The following is a 21,105-nucleotide window of genomic DNA, read 5'->3' as shown; positions in this document are numbered from 1 at the left end:
TGTACATTTTTATCCTTGCCTTGAATCCTACATAAGATGCTGAATAACTCTATCATGGAGTTATTCAGCATCTTATGGAAATACCGGAATGTACAGATGGTAATGCAGTGACGTGTCCACTTGTCACTTGTTGCACATTGTTACAGTGCAAAGTCATAATGTTGTCCTCAAAAGTTTTTTGACATGTGTCATATAGCCTCCACATATCCAACAGTAATATCACTTAATTTTTGAATGCAGAAAATGACACAAAAATACAAATCTTTAGTGAAACCTAGTGTGTGTAGCCCAGGCACTCGACTACATTATGTGCTGACTAGTCAACTTCTTTTTCCATGGACACTGGATTTCTTTGGCTGTTAGGAGTCTGAAGTGTGGCACAGGCACATCTTATAAATGATCAGTAGACAAAAATAAAAGAATTAACATGGCATGGACCCATAACATGCTTAATAAATCGTATTAAAGTTGAACTAACCCCCTTAAAAAAAATGTTCAGATGAAAACCAATATATCTGGATGTTAAGAAAAGAAAATATTTATTTGGGAATCTTGGCCGTATTAAAATACAGTTCATACGAGCACAGAAAGTAGAAAAGAATAAAACAGATGTGAAGGGGATGACACCATAACTGTATCAACCATCCATGCCCCGGAACAATAACAAGTAAGTACACTTTCACAAACTACTCCAAATCTCAGACAGCGTGGCAGCAGAGGCAGCTGCCTCCAAACGAAGGTGGGAGCTGCCGCGGCAGGTGCCCTGGTGCAGCCTGGCAGCAGTGGGATTTCAAGCTTCAGTTCAATGACACAAAACAAAAGCAAGGCATTAACAACATCTAAGCAGAATCGGTACAACTATGACAAAGAAATCAGCCAATTGGAGAAATACAGATACATTATTCTTGGTGCTCAGAACAATAACACGATGATACACATTCATAAACTACGTGTACATCTGAGGGAATAAGTCACAAACAGCGGTAGTTGCCCTCAAACAGGGAGGCAGCTGTGGCATCTGCCTTTACACCTCAGTGGCAGCTTCTGTTGCCACCGGAAGTGCCTCGACGAGCTGCCGCTGCCACGGTTTGAGCTGGCTGTCTCTCCGTATCTATGGCAACAAGCACCCGGAGGCGCGTTAATATGACGTGTATATCGGATCTCGTTCCACTTTGTTAAAGTAGCATCCTTCCTTACCCCTCGTTCTCCAAAGAACACATTGTTTATAAGTTAATCAGCACTATTTTCTACTGTACATACGTTTTATGAAGTAATTGTTTCATAGCTGTTGTTTTAGTTTATTTTTCAGTGCCAGTGTTACGGTTATTACAGCAACAAGGCGGCACAGCTCAACGAAGCGGGACGCGGCCCAGCGGCGCCACAGTTTGAAATCTCCAGCTCGTTGTTCTCTGTTTTGTGTCGCGTTGATGTCTCGTTCACACTCTTCTCTCCGGTAAATCGGGTTAAAAGCCCTGATCCCGGAGTCGTTATGGGGGTTCACGGCCTGTGGTCCATCGTGGAGCCGGTCCACGAGTCGGTGCCTCTGTACAGTTTGAGCGGAAAGACGCTGGCTGTGGATCTGAGCCTGTGGGTGTGCGAGGCCCAGCACGTCCAGGCCATGATGGGGAGGGTCACCAAGCCCCATCTGAGGTGATCCCCCATGTTTTACACTTTGTGGTTTGATCTCCATTGTTTAATCTGCAGCTTCACTTCTGATCTGTCACTTCTTCTTCAGGAACTTGTTCTTCCGGGTGTCCTCTCTCACGCTGATGGGGGTGAAGCTCGTCTTCGTCATGGAGGGAGAAGCCCCCAAACTCAAAGCAGAGACCATGAGCAAGAGGACGGGTGCGAGATTCGGGGGATTCAAGAAGACCTCTGCCCCCAAGTCTGCAGCGAGCACCAGCAGGGGGCGCTTCAATGCTGTGCTCAGAGAGGTCGGTTGGCTCCTTGTCTTTCCTGCAACCTCTAAATATTAAAGGGATAGTTCACCAAAAAATGTAAATGCACTTATCTACTCACCACTATGCCGACATTTACTTCAATACAATTGAAGTAAATGTTGATAAATTCTTCAGACGTAAAAAACAACAGAAAACAAACATAAAATGCCTCCATGCTGCTCCTGTGGTTCCATCCAAGTGTCCGTAAGCCCCTACATTCATAATCAACGTTATTTACACCATGTTTTTAGCCTAAATGTCTGCTGTGATCCATCTGAGGGAGGATATCAGAGGACATTTAGGCTAAAAACACGGTGTAAGTGACGTCGTTTCGAGTCGAATTTGAATGTCGGTGCTAACAGACACTTGGATGACACCACACGAGCAGTTGTTTATACTTTTGAAGAAGTGGTCACCATTAACTTCAATTGTGTCGAATTTGGCTTCAACGCTGTTCACTCCTGAAACTCCTGAAGTGTTTTATGGACTCAAACACTTCACCCAGCCCTCCATCGGCAAAGTATTTAGTAGATAATTAGTGAATTCTCATTTTTGCGTGAATTATCTCTTTAAGTCATAATCAAGTCATGTCATTAATAACTCTCTTGTCTTGTCCTTGCTTCTGCAGTGTGCAGACATGCTGGACTACCTGGGTGTGCCGTGGGTGACGGCTGCCGGGGAGGCCGAGGCCATGTGTGCCTACCTGGACTCCCAGGGCCTGGTGGATGGCTGCATCACCAACGATGGAGATGCCTTCCTGTATGGAGCCCGGACTGTCTACAGGAACTTCAACATGAACAGCAGAGTATGTTCGTCAAAGTTGATCTCAGTCACGGACAGTGCACGGCAGCTGGAGAAGGCTGATCCCAGTTCTCTGGACTGGAGGCTTCTTCAGTTCAAACTATTCTGTGATTGGTAACTGGAACCAACGTTATTGTTTTACTAATAGGCAAAATAACCAGTTTGACCACTATGAATGAATTTCAGATTTGGTCATTGGTATTTTATTTGACTATTTACTGAAAGAAGAAAGAAAGACAGAATTTAAATCATCGTTAGCCGCAGCCTTACACCGTTACTTTTATGTTTATTTCACCCGTCTCTGTAACTATCAGTGTCCGTTCCTTCCCTCACAGTATTTACTCACTTTTTCCTCCAGGACCCTCAGGTGGACTGTTACCGGACCTCTCGTGTGCAAACAGAGCTGCAGCTGTCCAGAGAGGACCTGGTGGGTCTGGCCGTCCTCCTCGGATGTGATTATATTCCTAAGGTAGGGACGACCCTTTGAAGTTTGCAAACTCAACTCACTGACACCAACGACCAATGCTAACGTTTCATTTTGTTGCTTCCTCAAAGGGAATACCAGGTGTTGGTAAAGAGCAAGCGCTTAAACTTATCCAGACACTGAAAGAACAAACACTTCTGCAGAAGTAAGAGACTAAATCCGCTCATTTCACCTGTATTTCTTGGACATAACATGTGTTTTTGTATCGCATTGAACCTGTCCCTTTTCTCTGGCTGCTTCAGATTCATCCAGTGGAAGGAGGATAACACTGATGTGTCTGAGCGAGTTGTAAAAAAAGTTCCTCACTGCCTCCTATGTCGACATCCTGGTGAGTGTTGCCCTGTGTCTGAACTTGATAAGAGGTGCTGAGCAATATGCTTCTGTCCAACTTCTCACACTATAGCTGATCTTAAAGCTATTTAACCTGTCACGGTGACACGCACACGTATGTGAGAGATGTCTGAACACACCTCTGATTTTACACCCACGTTGGAGTCGTATGTTAAGTGTTTGTTTTTCCTCTCCTCTTTCTTTCTCACGCTTCTCCGGCTCCTGTAAAATGTTTATTCTGACTCGTCTTCTTTCATTTTCAGGCTCAGCGAAAACACACGAGCGCGGCGGCTGCGTGCTTTGCGACAGTAAACGTTTTTGCCAACCTCAGGATTTTGATTACCAGTGTCCCTGTGACTGGCACCGCTACGAGCAGACCCGCCAGGCTTTTTCTCTGGAGGTTAATATCAGGAAGTATGTGACCGTCTGAAAACACTTAGCTAACAAACATTCAAGTGGCTCTTTTTTGCGGTTTAACTTGATATATTTAGGTTTTTAAAAATGTTTTGCGCACAAGACATCAGCACTGACTCACAGAATTTCAATTCGTAGAATGATCAAAAATGACAATAATCATGAGTAGTCTATTCAACTGTTTGGTTTCTGTTTAAGGAAAACCCTGGCAAGTCAACAGTTCCCTTTCACAGAGGTACGGCTGCTATGGTTTACACGTTATTGTTTCATATATAATATCATAATAACTTATATATGTGTTAATTTCATTTTTCAGATCATTTGTGAGTTTCTGGTTTCCAAAGATAAGCCTGTGGCCCATTTCAAGAGGAGACAGCCAAATATACTGTTGATGCAGGTAATTGGTTTGTTGTTGATTACTTGTTCAGTCAGTTGTTTAGTTGACTCTTTGATGAGTTGCGTGTCAAATTATTTGATTTGATTTCCAGAAATTTGCCTATGACAAGATGGAGTGGCCCAAGCACTACACCAGTGAAAAGGTTTTAGTCCTGATCACCTACACAGAGTTGATGAACAGGAAATATGGAAGAGGAATGTCCTCCCAGATCAAGCCGCTCAGGTAGTCTCACAAGTTCTGTTTTCACCACACAAAAATATATTTTGTTGAGTACTGGAATTTAAGATTGTTACTTTTTTTTCCCTTCAAAAGAATATGGAAACCAAGAGTGAGGAATTCCATCGCTTGCTTCGAAGTTATCTGGAGCACACCAGGTCAGTTTGAATCTTGTTTAACCAGTTTTCCTTCCTCTCGTAGCAGAGGACGAGAGGAAGGAACTACATCCGACAGGACTTCCTCTGACGTGAGTGACGCGACTGCTGCGTTTAAGCGGAGGCTGGGGTGCGGGGTGTTTGTCACCGGGTTGTCTGTTAGTGCCTGGCTGTGAGGTAGGGCTCAGAGGTGGCAGATCAGTCACAACAGCCACTAGGTGCTAAAGTGGCTTCCTCCCCAGGCTGGGAAATCTGTCGTATCAAAGTCCAACTCACTAACAAGCCTGTCTGACGTGATTGGCCCGAGAACATCTCAATCAGCAAATAACTAACGTGGTCCCGCGTCACTTGTTTTACATCATTAGAAAAGAGACTGTTTTTAAACCAAATACAGGGCAGATAATGGGCATATATCTGATAATTTCTCATATCACAAACGTCCCTTGTTAGAAATGCACGGTTTTGCAATGGAAGCATAGTTTTTCTTAAGTTCCTTTATCCAAATCTGCTTTAATGTAAACTTTGGTCCCCTGGTTAAAGTATCCCTGACTGTCCCATGTCTACATTCAGACAGATATTGGGTTGTTGGGTGGAAATTGATTGATTTGTGAATCACCCCTAAAAAAAACTATATTACCCTAATTATATCAATATGCATGATTTGTGAAGTCAATTGTTGCAAAAGCTTTGATTACATTTATGATTAAAAATATGCAATTGTTTAAATGTTTCTGTATTAAAAATAAAAATTTGCACATAGTTTATTTACATTTCCAGTTTGCCTGTTTATTTTGATCTATTGCCGTAATGTTAATGTTTATACTGAGGCCTGTATCTTTCTCTGACTGCTTTACTGTCACAGCAAAATTCTGCGTATTTTCTTTGCGTATAATTTCTCTCTCTGCAGCAGTTAAGACAAAAAGAAGGAGCAGCTATTTACTGTGAGCAGATTTGACCTGACCGTGGTGTTTCCTCGTTCTTTTTGCAGAGCATTACGTGTTTCCTGAGGATCGGCCTGCAGAGGATCAACATGAGGTGAGGACAGTAGAGGAAGAGTCTCTCTTTCACGTGGCCTTCCCAGAGGTGGTGGAGAGCTACCTGAGAGACCAAGCTCTGGCTGAAGAAAACAAGACAAAGAGTAAGACCATACTTTATAATATTCATCTCAATAGATCAATGTACCTTTTTTGTGTTTTAGTCTTGGAAAGTTAACCATATCTGACAGTACATTTTTTTCACGTCCCGTCACACCGCAGCCGTTAACAGGCTAGCAGACTTCCCACGCTGGGCTCACACGGGTGTTCTGATCAAAGCCACGTGGAGCGTTGGCTTGTTTTTCCAAGCTGTCTATTACAGCTGCTCTGACACCTGAAGTTATAGAGTTTGGCAGCTCGGCTTGTTCACAGCAAAGGCTTTGATGCAGCCGAGAGGCGTCTGTCTCACAGGCCTAGCTGTCACTTTCTGCAGGTTGTCCTCTGCTCCGCCTGGTTGTCACTGCTGTAGAGCTCCACGCTCTAATACGTAGTTTTGTAGAAGTGGCCACTGAGATGGACAAAAGTACAATTCAAAAGATAACGGCGTGAATATATTCAGAGTAGCTGCAAATTCATTCTGAAAATAAAGTTGAAGAGTCTAAAGGTGTTTAACTTTCCCAGTCAACCACGTAATCCAGATTCTGACTTTTTAAATAAATGCCCATGTGTCTTACACTGTATTTATCCTGTTACTCTGTATATCATTTTGCTATTTTTATTTATTCATTACTTAGTTTGCTGTTTCCCTTGTTTCCACCAGGTCTTAAAAAGTCCTGATAAAGCCTCAAATACAGTCTAGCCCTTTAACAGTCTTGAATGTTAAACTATTGCACACTGGGTATTAAATAAGTTTAGGTCGGTCTTAGTTATCTTAACGTTAATTTAAAAGAAGAACTTTTGGCAGCATGCATAGTTAGTGATCTTGTAGCGTGTAGTTCTGTCTCGATGATATTAGATATTGTCATGCTGTAATAAATTTGACACTCTCTCTCAATTTCCTTTACAGAAAAGAAACCAAAGAGTAAAAAAGAGAAGCCATCTGATGTCTCTGACGGCATCACAGACCTCTTGGCTCAGATGTGCCTTCAGAGTTCTTCCACTCAACCACACATGCTGCTTCCCATCATTTCAAACACAGAACAAACAGAAGTGGTGGATCTGTGCACTCCAGTGAACCACACGCAGCATAGAAAAGCAAGAGAAGACCATATCAGAGTGGGTGACTGCCCCAACACTCCTCTGTCTCATCCAGAATCAGAGGCTGTGGCTTCACCGTCTGTCTCTGCTGTTATTGATGCGCTACACCTGAGTGATATTGACTGGGAGGCTCCGTCCTTCACGTCCTCTCCACCTCCACAAGTGGCTAAAAACCACGCCACTGAGCCCCGGCTAAATAAATCCATAGAGGAAGACGTGGAGGAAACAGAGGTCAAATGCACCAAGCAGGAAAACTCAAGTGATGTCAGACAAGCAGATTCAAGATCTGCTCCGGAGCTGTGTTCCACAGAGTGTCCACTGAGGGATAGGGTGCTCATGAGGAATGCGGCCAAAGCTATAAACCAGCAGATACATGACGATGCGGTCTCAAAACGACTAAATCCTGAGTTAGCATCTGTCGAAAACATTGCTCCTCACAACACCATCTCAAAACCAAACCGACAAATCTCCAGTAAAGGTGGTGGTGATGGTAAATTGACTGAAAAGGAATGTGAGGTCAAAAACACAGACCCGCTCAGTAATGGAAGTCAGTGTGCAAAGAAGAAAGCAGAAAAAGAAACTCGTGCTTTCAATCTTGCAGCACAAGATCAACGTAAGGTTAAGGACAAACGTAATCATTCCCAAAAGCTTCCTCAGAAATATAAATTTGTCAGGTCGGCCCTTTCATCATCCTCTGCCCCACCTCAGAGGCTCCACTCTGACCCAGGTCCACGAGACAAAGACAGGGACGTGCCACGGACCACCAAGAAGAGTGTTTGTTTGAGCGTGTGTTCATCCAGCGAGGACAGCGACACTGAGAACCGGCGGTTTGAACCTCGGGGCAAATCTCAGATGAAACCCATAAACAAGATCCAAGACGGTGACATTAGAGGCATCTCGTTGAAACCACGTTCTGGACCCAAAATGACCAAACAGACGGTGAAACCGGCTCATTGCCATCAGCTAGGACCAAAATCTCAGAGACACAGTACAGATGTCGATATAAACACAACACCTGTATCAATGAAAAGCAAATGCCAGGATGCGGCGTTGGCGACTGTGGAAGGCGATGTGCTGCCTCTGAGTCCAGCTTCACCGGGCACCGTGTTGGACGATTCAGTGATTTGTATTGACAGTCCACTGCCACTGGCCGAGAGGCTGAGACTGAAATTCCTGAAGTGAGCAGCGTGGATGCAGGACGATGGACAAGGACACTTAAGTTGTGTTAAATGTGAACAGTTTTTTTATGATTTAAGAAATTATTTGATAAAATAATAAAATTCATTGAAGGTCCATTCACGAGATTTTTACAGTTGAGCTGCAACAATTATTCAATTAGAGAAAATGTATTACCTCCTTGTTATGTTTTAGTCTGTGTTTGTGTTCGTTTGTTAGTTGGATAACAAAAATAACTTATATTAAGAGACTTATATTTAAGAGTGTGTGAAATTCGGTGATGATCCCTAAAATAATCAGGATCTAGTGGATTTAAATGTGGTTTCACTCCTCTACTTATGTTATTTTAATTAATTGTTAATGGAGTGCAAATAGATGTTTGTTGGATGATGTTTTGAGATTGAAAACCTTGACTGGTTACAAGGACACTGCAGAAAACATGAAAATGTTCGAACAAACAGTTGGTCTCACCACGGCCTGTTTCTCTAACAGGTAAATGTTTGCGGATTAGCACAGCTTTAAGAATTAAATACCATATAATGACACCACATGTGCTTGTTTTCTCCCACTGTTCTTTTGACGAGCGCGTAGGACACTGAGCCACTGGTTTTACAACCCACTAGTGTGGCGCCCCTTGATCGTGAGTGAGGCCTTACTCACCTTTACAGACATGAAAGGTCTGGCAGGAGCTTGGTGACAGCTGCCCAAATAACAACCCAGCCCCAGGACCGGCTCTTAAAACGTATTTATTCCTAAATCTAACAGTTTGTCCAGATAAATAAACTTACTTTACAACCTGCATGTTCAACCTTGAGAAATACATTTTCCTTCTAAGGGTTTTTACACTTGCTCAAACAGGTAAAGCCGCATTGGAAAGAAGATAAGTAACTTTATTGATCCAACTCTGATAAATTCACTTGTTACAGCAGCAGGCAGTCAAAAAGAAGCAGGAAAAATAGCAAGTTAAAGTGCAAAATATAATACAAATATAAAATAAAATATTCCATGTCCATAATAAACAGATTCCACTACAGACAGACTCTTATGTGGAGGTAAAGTCGCATTATTCCACATTGAGAATAACCAAATTTGTGCTTATTTAATGGGAAACAGGCTTAAGATTCAGTTCAAGGACGAATTGAAAATAATTTGTCTTTATGCTACAGACATGCAGGACAATAATTATTACTGACAGTGAACCTCCAGCTGCTCTAATATAATGCATTTTTTCTATATTGTTTCTGAAAGGCTTTTCAAATTGGTTTAGAATCATTTTGGCTGATGTGTGTTGGCACATAAAACCTCCAGACTGAAGACACACGCAGGCCTGACTTGTCAGAGAGGTGTGAAGATCTCAGGTGAAAGTGCAGCCTCCTATTTCTTCATTAGACACATCACATCAGAGTGATAATTGTCGCCGTGCAGACTTTAAAGAGTAATTTCCCACCAAAGGAATCTAATTATTTTTCTTTCTATCACATTATCCGTCTATTTAGCCTTATTCACACCCCAGTGATAAAGAACGACGTCCTTCGGGAAGGTTGCATTTTGTCACTTGGGGTTTTCTTTGAACTTTTTCTTTAACCCCCTTTGCGTCTGAGCTGTGAACCCATAAACCTCCGGAGATCTGCGTACGTATAAGAACCCTTTGGCAAAATCCAGTTCACAGACGCCTGTATGTCAGAGAGACGCTTTGGATATTTCTAACATGGACATGGAGGCGGTTGCAGCAAAGATGCTGTCCGAGTGGAAGAGCTGTGAGGGCACTTTTGGAGAAGGGGACTCGCTCCAGTCCGCCTCGCCGGTGTCCTCGATGGACTCCATGTGTTCCTCGCCGGAGATGGGCTACTCCAGCGGGCATCATCGGGACGACAATGATTTCTCGTTTGGCTTCGGGGGACGCGGTGGGGCTCTGGCGGCGCAGCGGCAGGGCAAACCCAAGATGTCCACCAAAAGACGCATGAAGGCCAGCGAGAGGGAGAAGATGCGCATGAGGAGTCTCGCGGAGGCTCTGCACCATCTCCGCGACTACCTGCCGCCTGACTACAGCAAGAGAGGCCAGCCCCTCACCAAGATACAGACCCTCAAATACACCATCGAGTACATCAACAAGCTCTCAGACATCCTGGGCCGCGCGTAACGGACGCGTCATGGACCACTTTTACGCACTAGGCTTATCCTCTCCTGGACATTTGGATGGATTGATGGAGCTGGTTTTATATTTCTGATGAACAGTGCCACATCTTTATGAAAACATGAATGTCATCCATTGTGTTATGTTTTTTTTTTTGTTGCCCTTCCCATGATGTAAATATTGTTAAACGGGCACTTGGCGAGTATTTTTGGACATGAAACTGCCTTTGTTGAAATGATGAATTCAGTGTTTGGAAACAAAGTTGAGATGCATATGTTGATGAATATGAAACACAGAGAAATGAAATATCCTCATGTTTGTGTTATAATGTAGAGAAACATCATATTTATTCAAACAATCCTTAGATCTGTAATAGCTGTGTGATTATTGAGGTGTTGTTGTGTGTGTGTGAGAGATATTAAATCATATGTGCTGTTGTTAAATATTAAATATTCATTCCCACGCATAAAACACATAATGCTTGTTTTGAATTCCTCATGTTTTCAAACCAATCCACGTGTTTTCTGCTGAAACATCTACAATAAATGTGTGTTCTGTGTTAATGAACCGTCTTCAGGGCTGGAACACGCGTCAAACCCGTTCCTCCAATCAGAAGGCCAGAATAGCAAACACAGCCTTGAGTGACAGCGACGAACAACCAATCGGGCCCCGGCATTCCTCCCACTTTGCACATAATGTGGTTCCTCACAAAGAAATCTCAACCTGGGATTAGTCTGCTCCCGACGCCGCCATTTCAAAGCTGAGGGGGCGACACCAGCTGTTCAGCCTTTTTCTACATCTTTTTATTTTTCTTATGTAGTTTTATTTTTCTTAGCAACTGGGACAATTAAATTGGCCTAAAAGTCGAATCTACCTCGCGTGCAACACCAACTGAAGTAAGTCAATTCTGCCTTTTTACGCGTTTTTTAAAGAAGCACAGAAACGCCCCTTTCATGCACAACACTTAGCCACACACTTGTTCTCAAGCTAATTGTTTCCTATTAGTAATAATGAAAAAGGTCTTTGCAAGTATTAGACACCGCCCGGAACAGTGTTTTGTAATGGAGCAACTGTTTTTGGACACACCACGGTGCGTCTGCGATGTTAATTCCAGGAATTAGACGGGGCCTCCTAAGCACCTTGCGTTGCCCTTTCAGCCAGCTGTGCGCACCCAGCTGTGCGCCCCCATTAGCTCCTACGCGTCAAACAGCATTAAAGTAGCACTATGATAGATTTGAAGTGCGTTTTGTTCAGCTTAATGTTTGAGAGCACACACGGATTCAAACGGCTCAGGGCAGAAATGTTTTCCATGACGTTCCTCGTTGCCTTTTTTAAAATTTATTTTGTTCATCTGACAGAGACAAAGCTAATTAATTAACAGCAAAATGACTGTAAATGAGCCAGAGTTAGCTCAACAGGCTAATTTCCATCTGTTGTCCCTGGACTGTTTATAAAATGGCAACCTGTAATTAAAATGACTTGTTTATTAGTCTATATACAGACTAGTATTCAGACAGGTACAGTTAAATAACACCAAGTAACCACACAACATGTGAGACCAAGCACAGCAGGTTGAAGACAAACTGCAGTCAGTAGTCCAATGTGTTGATATCTGATTATCAATAAGTCATTTCAGTGTTAGAAATATTCTAAATGCCTTTTTATTATATCATAATACAAATCATCAACATTACATGTGTATATATATATATATATATGCTTGGTTTTTATTTATAATGAAGTTCAGGGATAAACTCTAGATCAAATTAAGCCTTTTTGTAACTTGCTTTTTAAAAATATATTCATATTGGCATCATCTTTATTTTATTATCCCCTAATGTCTGTATCGGCATCAGCCCTCAAAAATCCATATTGGTCGGTTCAACTTAAGACAGTGTGTACGAAGGTGTTGATGAAACTCACACACACTCCGGAAGACAAAACACTCTCAGGCCCCTTTCTCCAAATATGTTAAGTGGCAGTTTCGTGCTTAAAGCCCAAGTGTCATTCCGCAGCTTTCTCACTTATCACAAAAATCTCCCCTCTCCACTCTAGCTGTGGCTGATTCTGCATTTTAGTTCTCTAGGCTTTAGGATTATGAATAATTGGCTTGTAGTCGGGTTTGACTTGCAGTTCTCTGTGCTTCACTTGTCACCTGTCTTTGCTGTGAGGCATTATACGTACGGCACATTCAGTTGCGACATGGAGGTTCTATGTTTCCCAGATCTGCTGAGTGACATTTGAAACAACACATCACATCATTAAACCACAAGTCTACATTTGATGTTCAGTGAATATTGTAAAAATTATCCCATGCAACATCAAAAAGTTATTGTAGGAAAGCAAGTGTCTGCTTTCACTGACACTTTTATGCAATGCAATATATTGCAGTGACTGAAATTGAATGAAGCAATTTGTGTTAAAGGAAATGTGAATGTTGGAATCAACATAAAATATCTTGTTCATTGGTTTAAACGTAACTTTTAATTCCGAAAATCTTAAGCAAAGATTACACAAGATGTTGGAAACATTCCTTTTTAGAATTCTGGTTTATCTTGACAGCTGCTGCAGATTCATACTGCTCATCTCCTGCGCTTCCACATTCCAAATGTGTTTTGTTCATGAAATCGGTTTGAGGCGTGTTTTGCTTTGATCATTTGGCCTGTTTGATGAATTTAATATATCATTATAACACCAGACCTGAGTAAAACACAAATAAAGTCTTTTACTGGATTTTTTTTTTCTGCATTCACAAGAAAACATTTTGGGGAAGGAGGCTGCCATTTGTTCACATCACGCTTGATTACCTTCCTGCTGCAGGGAATTCAGAATTAACCTCGGCATGCATTTGCCCTTTTTCTTTTCTTTCTGCAGAGCTTGATTAAGACATTTTGCAGAGCGTACGTTTACATGCACAAGTCTTTTTCATGGGAAAGTCACATGTTTTAGTGTTTTGTCTATTATGGTTTGCTTGTAAGAAAAGGATGTTAAATAGATTGGCATTGTGTTCTGTTTGTAATTATTGACCTGAATCATTACAGATGGATGCAGACACAGAAGTGAAGATGACAGAAACTTCAAAGATGTCCAAGGATGAACCTGAGAAACCTGTAACCGAAAAATCCAGGTCTGTTCTGTTGTCCTGGGAATCATAATACCTCCAGGGTAACTCGCACTCCTTTCACACATGAACAATGCAGCTAGAGATTCTCCGCTAAAACATGTTCACAATAGCAACAAATCGTCCAGAGGATTCAGGTGCACTAGGCAGAGGCAGGATGTAACATATTAATTCTGCCACATACACCTCCTGTGGAGAAACTCTGGAGGATCTCTGGAGTTCAGAGCATGTCTGCAAGCATCTTATGTAATGATACACAATGGTTTTTAACCTGCATGCAGCGAGCAGTCAATGGAGACACTCAAATTAAACCTGGACAAATATATATATATATATATATATATATATATATATATATATATTTTTTTTTTATTTCCTCAGGGGTCGTGGGTTCAGAGGCCGTGGACGAGGGGGTCGGATGAGTCGTGGTGTCATGCGTGGTGGGCGAGGCATCATGAAGGGGTTCGGTCCACCTGGACATGGAAGGGGTCGAATGAAGGATGGAGGCATGAATGGACTTGCACCCATGAGGTACAGTTTTTCTTTTATCGTATACAAAGAGTCTGGTAAGAAAACAAAAGGTTTATTTGGTTAACATTCAAATTCTTAACCCTTATCGGTTTAGGTGAATTACATTTACTGCCTTTCCCTTTGCAGGGGAATGGGGCGGATGCGTCCTTACCCAGACCTTAGAGGTCATCGTGGTAGGGGTGGACCAATGGGTATGGGCCCTCCTCCTCCGCCTCCACCAATGCCTCCCATGCACCTCAGAGGCCTCTTCCCACCCCTGCCCAGGTAACCACCTCACACACACACGTACAACTGCTTTGGCAGCTAAATGGACCCGAAATGGTGACTTGTTATATCTGGGTACAGTAGCCAGAGTTGGCATACTAATTAGCCATGCCTTCTCATGCTTTTTGCCTCAATTGAGTGGATGTTTGGTGTCATTCAACTTACCTTGCCTGAAGTGTCTCATTTTATCACTACATCAGGTTTTGGGTTAGTTTACCTGACAAAATGTGCATGAAAATAGTTTCTTGTGTTGCTGTTATGTTCATCTGTAGGCACGGACCCCCTCCACCACCTCTTCTGGGTCATCCTGGTTTCAGAGGACGACCACCTCACCCGCGAGGGCGTGGCATGCCACCTCACGGACCTCCACGCCACTTCCACCCCCGTGGCGCGAGAGGGTAAGAGCTACTTGATTTGTATTTATTTTTTTGTATCATTCTTAAGCTTTGCAAATCACAATTCTCTACACTTTGCTTGAGCCAATTTAAGATTTTTAATTGAGACGTGCTTACACCAGTGTTCTTTAAATCCAGGATACTGTGAACAAATGACTGAGGGTTGCACATCAATGCACAGCCCTTTCTGTCCCTTAATTTTTCTACTTTTAGTCATTTCATTCCTCCGGCAGTTTGTCTACCAAAAAGAAAAAAGGATGCCCAAATAGTCTTACTACAACAGTTGTTGAGTTTAAGTATATTAATTTAGTTTGTAAATAAAAAAACATCCTCAAGGCTGTTTGAAGACAGACTCTCAAATAGTGCATGAAACAATGAAAGTGGAGCAGACATTTCACTGTATTTTACCTTTCAAACGTGCACAGTTAGTTCAGAGGGGACAACCTCCCTGACTGGAATCATTCAGATGGCTGCTCTTATCAGAGTGTACCACTATTGGCCTAAGCCAAGAATCCAATGTGTGACTTTATCCTTTTACACAGCTATCACAATGGACCAGTCTCTCCTCCGCCTCACCCCCCACCTGGCAGAGGCCAGAGGTGGCCAGGGCCCCCTGGTGGCCGGCGCTTTTAACAGCCTGTCCTAAAAACAAAAACGAAGCACTTGTTAAAGGGGCCTAAAGTGGTACAGTGAATGAAACACCCCTGAAATATGTGTTATACAAAGTCTATAAGTATCTTTACTCTGTGGCCAAATGTCTGGGTATTGATATTGTCTACTGGCAAAGAAATAATGTGAAATGGCTAAGGACAAAACCAGGACTTGTGAAATGCCTCCAAACTTAATGTAAAGGCATTCTTACCTTACTGTTAGCTATAAGTCTTGTTGATACTGTAGAAATTATTTGAAAATCGTTGAGAAAGAGCTGTTAAAAACAAGGTTGAAGCTGCTGTTCTCAGAGGGAGGGAAATTATGATCGAATAGAATTACATGTTCTGTACTTCTTGTAACAGTCACCCTGTAAGCCTTAAGAAAATTTCCTGATTCTTAATAAAGAAAATGGGTGAGGATGTTCATTTGAAGGTGGAGGGAAAATAATCAAAGAATGCACAACAGCCCCAGGCACCAATGTTAACTAGTTTTGGACACCTTGGACCTCCCTAACCTTTCCTTTTGTTACTTATGTATTATAACCTCACCAAGCAGTACTGCACAAATTGTTTAACACTCCCACACTTCCAAGTGATCAGACAATATTCCACTTGTCAAGTATTCTATTTAATTTTATATATTACATCATTAATGTGCAGCTATTTTAAGTTATGAGTATTGCTGTTTGGAACTTTCATGTTGGTCTCCAGCAGTCTATTGTGTAATGACAAAAAAGCAGAAGGCATTATAAATGATTAGTATACTGAAATATATACATATATATCTAGTGGCTTTTATAAATGAAAGCAAATTCTATTGGCATTTGCTTCAGTTAAGGATAAGAAATAACTCTTTACTGTGTTGAGTTTTTTTGAAGTGTCACAACTACTCTATTCACTGTGATTAACATAACTTTTGTGAACCTGTGAATGTGTTTTATGAGAACCGTCAAGGCATATGACGTAGTCGTGAAGAAGAAAAACAATAAAAATTCAAATAAACTCAACCTCTGCTTTTTTTGTTTGTTCACAAACAAGTCTGAGAGTTGTCATTACAATTTACAACATGTCTGAACTAGTGCTGCTCTCAGTGGCACAGTAACAGTGTATTTGTAAGTAAACATTTGATCCATGTAAAGACCATGACACTGCAAAGATGCACATCATTTTATAGAACTGTTTGGGTGAGTGTGGAAGAACAAGAGCCCTTAATGAACATAATAGTTAACAAGTGTTCAGTGGATCTTACTGAGTCATGTCTGTAGACTTGCTGAGAAAACAAAATTCATTACTTGAGTCTTTAGTTGCAGAAATACAAAAAATTGAGTTTATTTTCGTCAGGAAGTGTTACCTCGTATTTTCATATGTAAATCTGACTGGAGGACCCAAAACCGCTCCAACTTACAAGGCGTTGAAATAACTGAACGTCATGTTACAGTTAAAACTCAGTGGTAGCATGTCTAAAAGGAAGACATCATCTGGAAAGGATAATCACTCTGATATGACCAAAGACTGACTTTAAAGTTCCAGCGTGTAAGATTTAGGTAAAAGAGATCTATTGGCAGAAACTGTGTATAAAATAATACTAGTGGTGTCTTTACCAGTTTGTAATCAGCTAACGTTGTCCAATCAGATTGTTGTTTTCTAGACCCTAGAATGGGCCCTTTTATATTTAAATACTTTATATTTACATCAGGAGCGGGTCCTCTCTACGGAGGCAGACATGTTTTTTTTTTATACAGTAGCCCTGACTGGACAAGCAGACAGGTGTTGCACTCTACCCTTTTCTGTCTCTTTCTTTCTCTTCAACACTTTCTGTCCATTTTTCTGACTTGTAAGCCTCTGCAGTCCCTTCTCCTTTCCCCCTCTGGTTGATATATACAGACTGACTGTTGTTGTCGTCTCCTGAAGGGGGGCACACAGTACAGTTAACCTCCCGGGGCCCCCAGGAACCCCAGGCCCCTTCCTCATATCTCGTGTCCTACTTCAACAGTGGCTTGACAGCGGAAGGTCCGTCTCTTCACTTGAAAAGGTGAGCCTCCTCTTGTGTCAAAATCCCTAAAACCCTCTTTCTCTCATTTCTGGAGATTCTCTTTCAGAATGGAAGGTGGAACAACTACAGATTTACACCGGTCAGGTCAGACATTCAGGTACTTTGTAGTTATTTATAAAGAGACAAACAAAATGTATAATTTTTGGAAAGATTTTTGCTAGATTTATATGAAAATACCATGAAATCTTAACAAGAATGGTCAGTACACCTTACGCTAAATCATAAAGTATGTAGGGACATGTGCAGGAAGAGAAGTCCTTTAAGAGTATGACCGACTTTATGATTTATGTCTTAGTGTTTTCTCTAATTGACAGCATGAAATGTAAGGGAAGGCGCTAGTGCTAAACACCCTGTAAATGGAGCCATAGATATAACCAAGTGTATATGATGATAAATACAGGGATATTCAGGAAACTTCCAGTAAATCTCTTTTAAAGTTTGAAGTATGAGCCGTCAGCTGCTCAGAAAGAGTATTTCATGTTGCTGTCACCATTTACAGAAAGTAACGTTGAATCCAGTTGAATTTGTTTTACCGTAAACCCTTGTTCACTAATTATTCAATAAATGCAAAATAAACATCTTGTGTGCTGTGTCTTGTTTTACAGTACATCTGTATACAGAGTAATCTATATATCATGGCAGAAGAAAGAAATTGTGTTAATGTAGAACTACTAGAATAATGTGACTAAATACTTTAAATGCAATTCAAAGTTGTCAATAAATGCAAAATGTTATTTATTGGGAAAAGAAACATACAAGTGATTTCACATTGTTTTGCCACAGACGATGACAACAAAACGACGAGTGCATAAAGACACGTGACAACACATGGGGACATAGCTGAAGGACCTTTTTCATTTCAGTCTTTGTTTGATAATGTCTTTTAAATATATATTTCAGTAATTCAGGAGTTTGTGTTTAATAGTATTGCATTTTTAATGTCTCCCCAACATATTCATTGCTGTTTGAGAAAAAGACATCCAATAAGCTCCTGTTGTTCATCCCTTCATTCACTGGCTGGGCGTGTCCTCTATGGGGTGGTCCTTCCACATGGGCTCCAGGATGTGATCTGGAACCTTCTCCATGGCAGTCTGACAACATTAACAGAACAGGATGAGAGAAATTAATAAATTAAGACATTTGTGGTCCACATGCCAAATGAAACTTGTCTGATTCAGAATTAGGCAGAGCAGGACTCTGCAGTGTCACACCTTTGTCACCTCCATGGCAACTCCTTCAGGGAGGTTCCTCTGGATGTATTCGAGGTATGCCTGTGCTGTGCAGCCAGTAATATGAGACAACTACAAAATGAGAAAGGACAAATTAAACTAATGACCTATTTATCATGAACCATTGTAAATATTGAGATGTAGCTTTATAACCCTCTGGCACAAATTCCCTTTTTAATGGGTCCTGTTCTAAAGGTGCACACAGGTTTGTTTCTATTTACTTTGCCCAATTAGATTTGTACTCAGACTGATTTTTAGTGGAATCAGACTGGGAATTACAATATAACAGGTGCAAGTGGTCCTGCTGTAATAGGTGCAATAATCTTGACAGATGAGCAATATGGCAATCAAACACGGTACATGACCACACAGTCCTGAGAAGACTAACAATGTAAAAAATGGGATGTATAATGGGTATATAGGGGTTCAAGTTTCAAGAAGAGACAAAATTTCTTCAGTTGAATAATGCCTGTTTGCTTTAATGGAGCCTAAGCACTTTTTAACTGTCAATGTTTAAGTTACTAAATCAAACCGGGTTTAAACTCCTTACCTCAATGCCCCGGTAGTGCGTCCTCATCTCATACTGGACCCTGTGTTTTTTGAAGATGTGTACTGACTTCAGGAGTGTGAGTCTGTCTATCTCCTTGGCAGGTTCATAACTGTTGCAGAGGAAAAGCATCATTAAAATGACAGCATTAATCAGGTTACACATTATGAACACTCATTAAACAGCCATCATTTCTAATGTAGAGCAGGTTAACTCTGTTAAGACTTACACTTTGCTGATGGTGATACCGAGCTCTTCAGCTGCCATGGTGGCAAAAAACTTGTAACTGTCCAAGACGGCCGTGTCATGACCTTTGACCATAACTGACACCTTCTGAAACAGCGCATCAGGCTCTTCTGTGACAGTGATCTGCATAGGGGGGAAATAACGAGTGAACTTCCCACTTTTTAATTAATCTAATATTTAGCAGTTAAAAACAGCATGGAGTAAATAAAGTGTTCTGCTGATAATTTACTGATGAAGGTGTTGATGAGAACACTGTTGCCGTGTGGAAGGAAGTGCTGGGCGTCAGTGGCAGATGGGACCTGCAGAGACAGAGCAGTGAATCATTTCTGCCACATTAACAAACAATTTCCAAAATGCTACATAGCTTATTTTTGGCTTTAGAGACAATCCTGATTTTCAAACTACTGACTGCAGCTGTAAATGCAAACAATTGTAAATTGCTTCTCTTTCATTCCAGAACAGATAATAGGATATTTTAAATGATGCAAAGATTAGATAGAGCCTCATACACTGGTAATGAAGATTATAATTTGTATCTCTTTCTGCGTTTAAGGACTGCTTTATTCAATTAAGTTATTAAAAAAAATTGCTATCAAAATAAAATCAATAATAATAGCAAAAGTGCCAGGCTACTCAGACAATTTGTAACCAATTGATAAAAATATTATAGATATTTAAAGCACACATTTATAAACCACTGGGCTTTAGTGATGACTGCAATGGTAAAGTCTTTACTGCACAAAAGGTTGTTTGTGATATCTCTACAGACTTAAGCCCCAAGCAGATAACTAATAAATACAGATACCGACCTGATAACATTATTTCTCTTGTGACTCAAACGGGCGCCGAAAGCTGTCGGTCCCTGGAAACAAACACATTTACATTAGATGACATTAGCTGTGTGACCACCTTACAACTGCTATCAGAGACCAAATTGTGAGATTAAATGACCATTTCTCAACCGAAACAATCGTCAGGTAAGTTATTTGTTCCTAGTCGCTGTGAAAAACAAATACGTTAATTGTTACTTTACCAAATGTGAGATTCCTGTGAGAATCCTTGCCAGGGAAATAATCTCTCGCCTGAGAGCCATGGGAGCCGCCATGTTTTTTGGAGAAGGAAAGGAAGGACATGAGAAAATGATCACGTTACAACACTGCCCCCGTGAGGACTGGAGGGTTTACAGCTACGTGCACGTTATGTTTTGGGAGACAGGGCCTCAAGTAAGAAACAGGGCACCTCTCCTAAGTACTTATAAAAATAGTTTTATAAAGCTAAATGAATAATAATAATGAATAGTTTTAGATAAAAGTACATAAATAATAATAAAAAATACTCGAAAAATACTGGGGAGACAAAAATTCAGATGTTACCAAATAATAACCGAAAACATCTGTCATTGTCATGTAAGTACAACTCTACACTTCGTAGTGCTTGTGCTACGATTGCAACCAAATAAAAAGAACAATAATAATAATGATAAACTTTATTTAAAAACTGATATCAAAACTTCTAGTTATAGTATAGTTATAGTATAGTTATTGAGTTATAGTTACCTTTTAGATCAATAATTAACATTCAAATCACATGAATATAGAAAGTAACCCCTGCTTTCACTCAGGTAAAAGACGTGAATACTTCTTCTCCACCTGTGACAGTGGGCAGACTAAACAGACGAATCGTCCCCAGTTTGACGATGAGGAGGAAAAACACGTCTCCTCTTCCTCTTCTTCCTCTTCCTCTTCTTCTTCTTCCTCCTCCGACAGAAGATGAGCTTAAAGTTAAAACACT

At 41.1% G+C, this 21,105-nt stretch overlaps 4 protein-coding genes across 7 annotated transcripts; 3 read left to right on the top strand and 1 right to left on the bottom strand.

The window, feature by feature from the left end:
- Positions 1 to 1,005: 1,005 nt before the first annotated feature.
- On the top strand, positions 1,006 to 8,261 carry LOC117758123 (flap endonuclease GEN homolog 1). The gene is made up of 13 exons (XM_034579515.1): positions 1,006 to 1,650; positions 1,736 to 1,934; positions 2,569 to 2,745; positions 3,100 to 3,210; positions 3,297 to 3,370; positions 3,468 to 3,553; positions 3,819 to 3,969; positions 4,168 to 4,204; positions 4,286 to 4,366; positions 4,458 to 4,588; positions 4,679 to 4,740; positions 5,726 to 5,875; positions 6,778 to 8,261. The coding sequence occupies exons 1-13, from the start codon at positions 1,490 to 1,492 to the stop codon at positions 8,148 to 8,150; spliced, it is 2,793 nt and encodes a 930-aa protein (XP_034435406.1). The 5' UTR covers positions 1,006 to 1,489; the 3' UTR covers positions 8,151 to 8,261.
- Positions 8,262 to 8,393: 132 nt separating this feature from the next.
- msgn1 (mesogenin 1) lies at positions 8,394 to 10,733 on the top strand. The gene has a single exon (XM_034579535.1). It carries the CDS (start codon positions 9,853 to 9,855, stop codon positions 10,282 to 10,284), a length of 432 nt encoding a protein of 143 aa, XP_034435426.1. The 5' UTR covers positions 8,394 to 9,852; the 3' UTR covers positions 10,285 to 10,733.
- Positions 10,734 to 10,997: 264 nt separating this feature from the next.
- Positions 10,998 to 17,428, top strand: si:ch211-51e12.7 (uncharacterized protein LOC336335 homolog). 4 transcript variants are annotated; one of them, XM_034579530.1, is made up of 7 exons: positions 10,998 to 11,174; positions 13,320 to 13,405; positions 13,781 to 13,930; positions 14,057 to 14,194; positions 14,467 to 14,592; positions 17,079 to 17,084; positions 17,208 to 17,428. In XM_034579530.1, exons 2-7 carry the CDS (start codon positions 13,320 to 13,322, stop codon positions 17,299 to 17,301), a joined length of 600 nt encoding a protein of 199 aa, XP_034435421.1. In that variant the 5' UTR covers positions 10,998 to 11,174; the 3' UTR covers positions 17,302 to 17,428. The 4 variants fall into 4 exon arrangements, with proteins under 4 accessions (XP_034435421.1, XP_034435420.1, XP_034435423.1 ...); XM_034579529.1 differs by lacking the exon at positions 17,079 to 17,084 and having other exon boundaries at positions 17,152 to 17,428; XM_034579532.1 differs by lacking the exon at positions 17,079 to 17,084 and having other exon boundaries at positions 11,000 to 11,174; positions 17,124 to 17,428.
- A 575-nt stretch (positions 17,429 to 18,003) lies between these two features.
- Positions 18,004 to 20,482, bottom strand: mrps10 (mitochondrial ribosomal protein S10). Its single transcript, XM_034579534.1, has 8 exons — positions 20,348 to 20,482; positions 20,124 to 20,176; positions 19,544 to 19,613; positions 19,298 to 19,437; positions 19,072 to 19,180; positions 18,504 to 18,593; positions 18,271 to 18,383; positions 18,004 to 18,234 (listed from the first exon to the last, which is right to left on the bottom strand). The coding sequence occupies exons 1-7, from the start codon at positions 20,417 to 20,419 to the stop codon at positions 18,303 to 18,305; spliced, it is 615 nt and encodes a 204-aa protein (XP_034435425.1). The 5' UTR covers positions 20,420 to 20,482; the 3' UTR covers positions 18,004 to 18,234; positions 18,271 to 18,302.
- Positions 20,483 to 21,105: the final 623 nt, after the last annotated feature.

This window comes from Hippoglossus hippoglossus, chromosome 24, assembly GCF_009819705.1.
Source record: "Hippoglossus hippoglossus isolate fHipHip1 chromosome 24, fHipHip1.pri, whole genome shotgun sequence".
NCBI lineage: Eukaryota > Metazoa > Chordata > Actinopteri > Pleuronectiformes > Pleuronectidae > Hippoglossus > Hippoglossus hippoglossus.
Note: the sequence above shows the minus strand (reverse complement) of the source record. Positions and strands in the feature narration are given on the sequence as shown.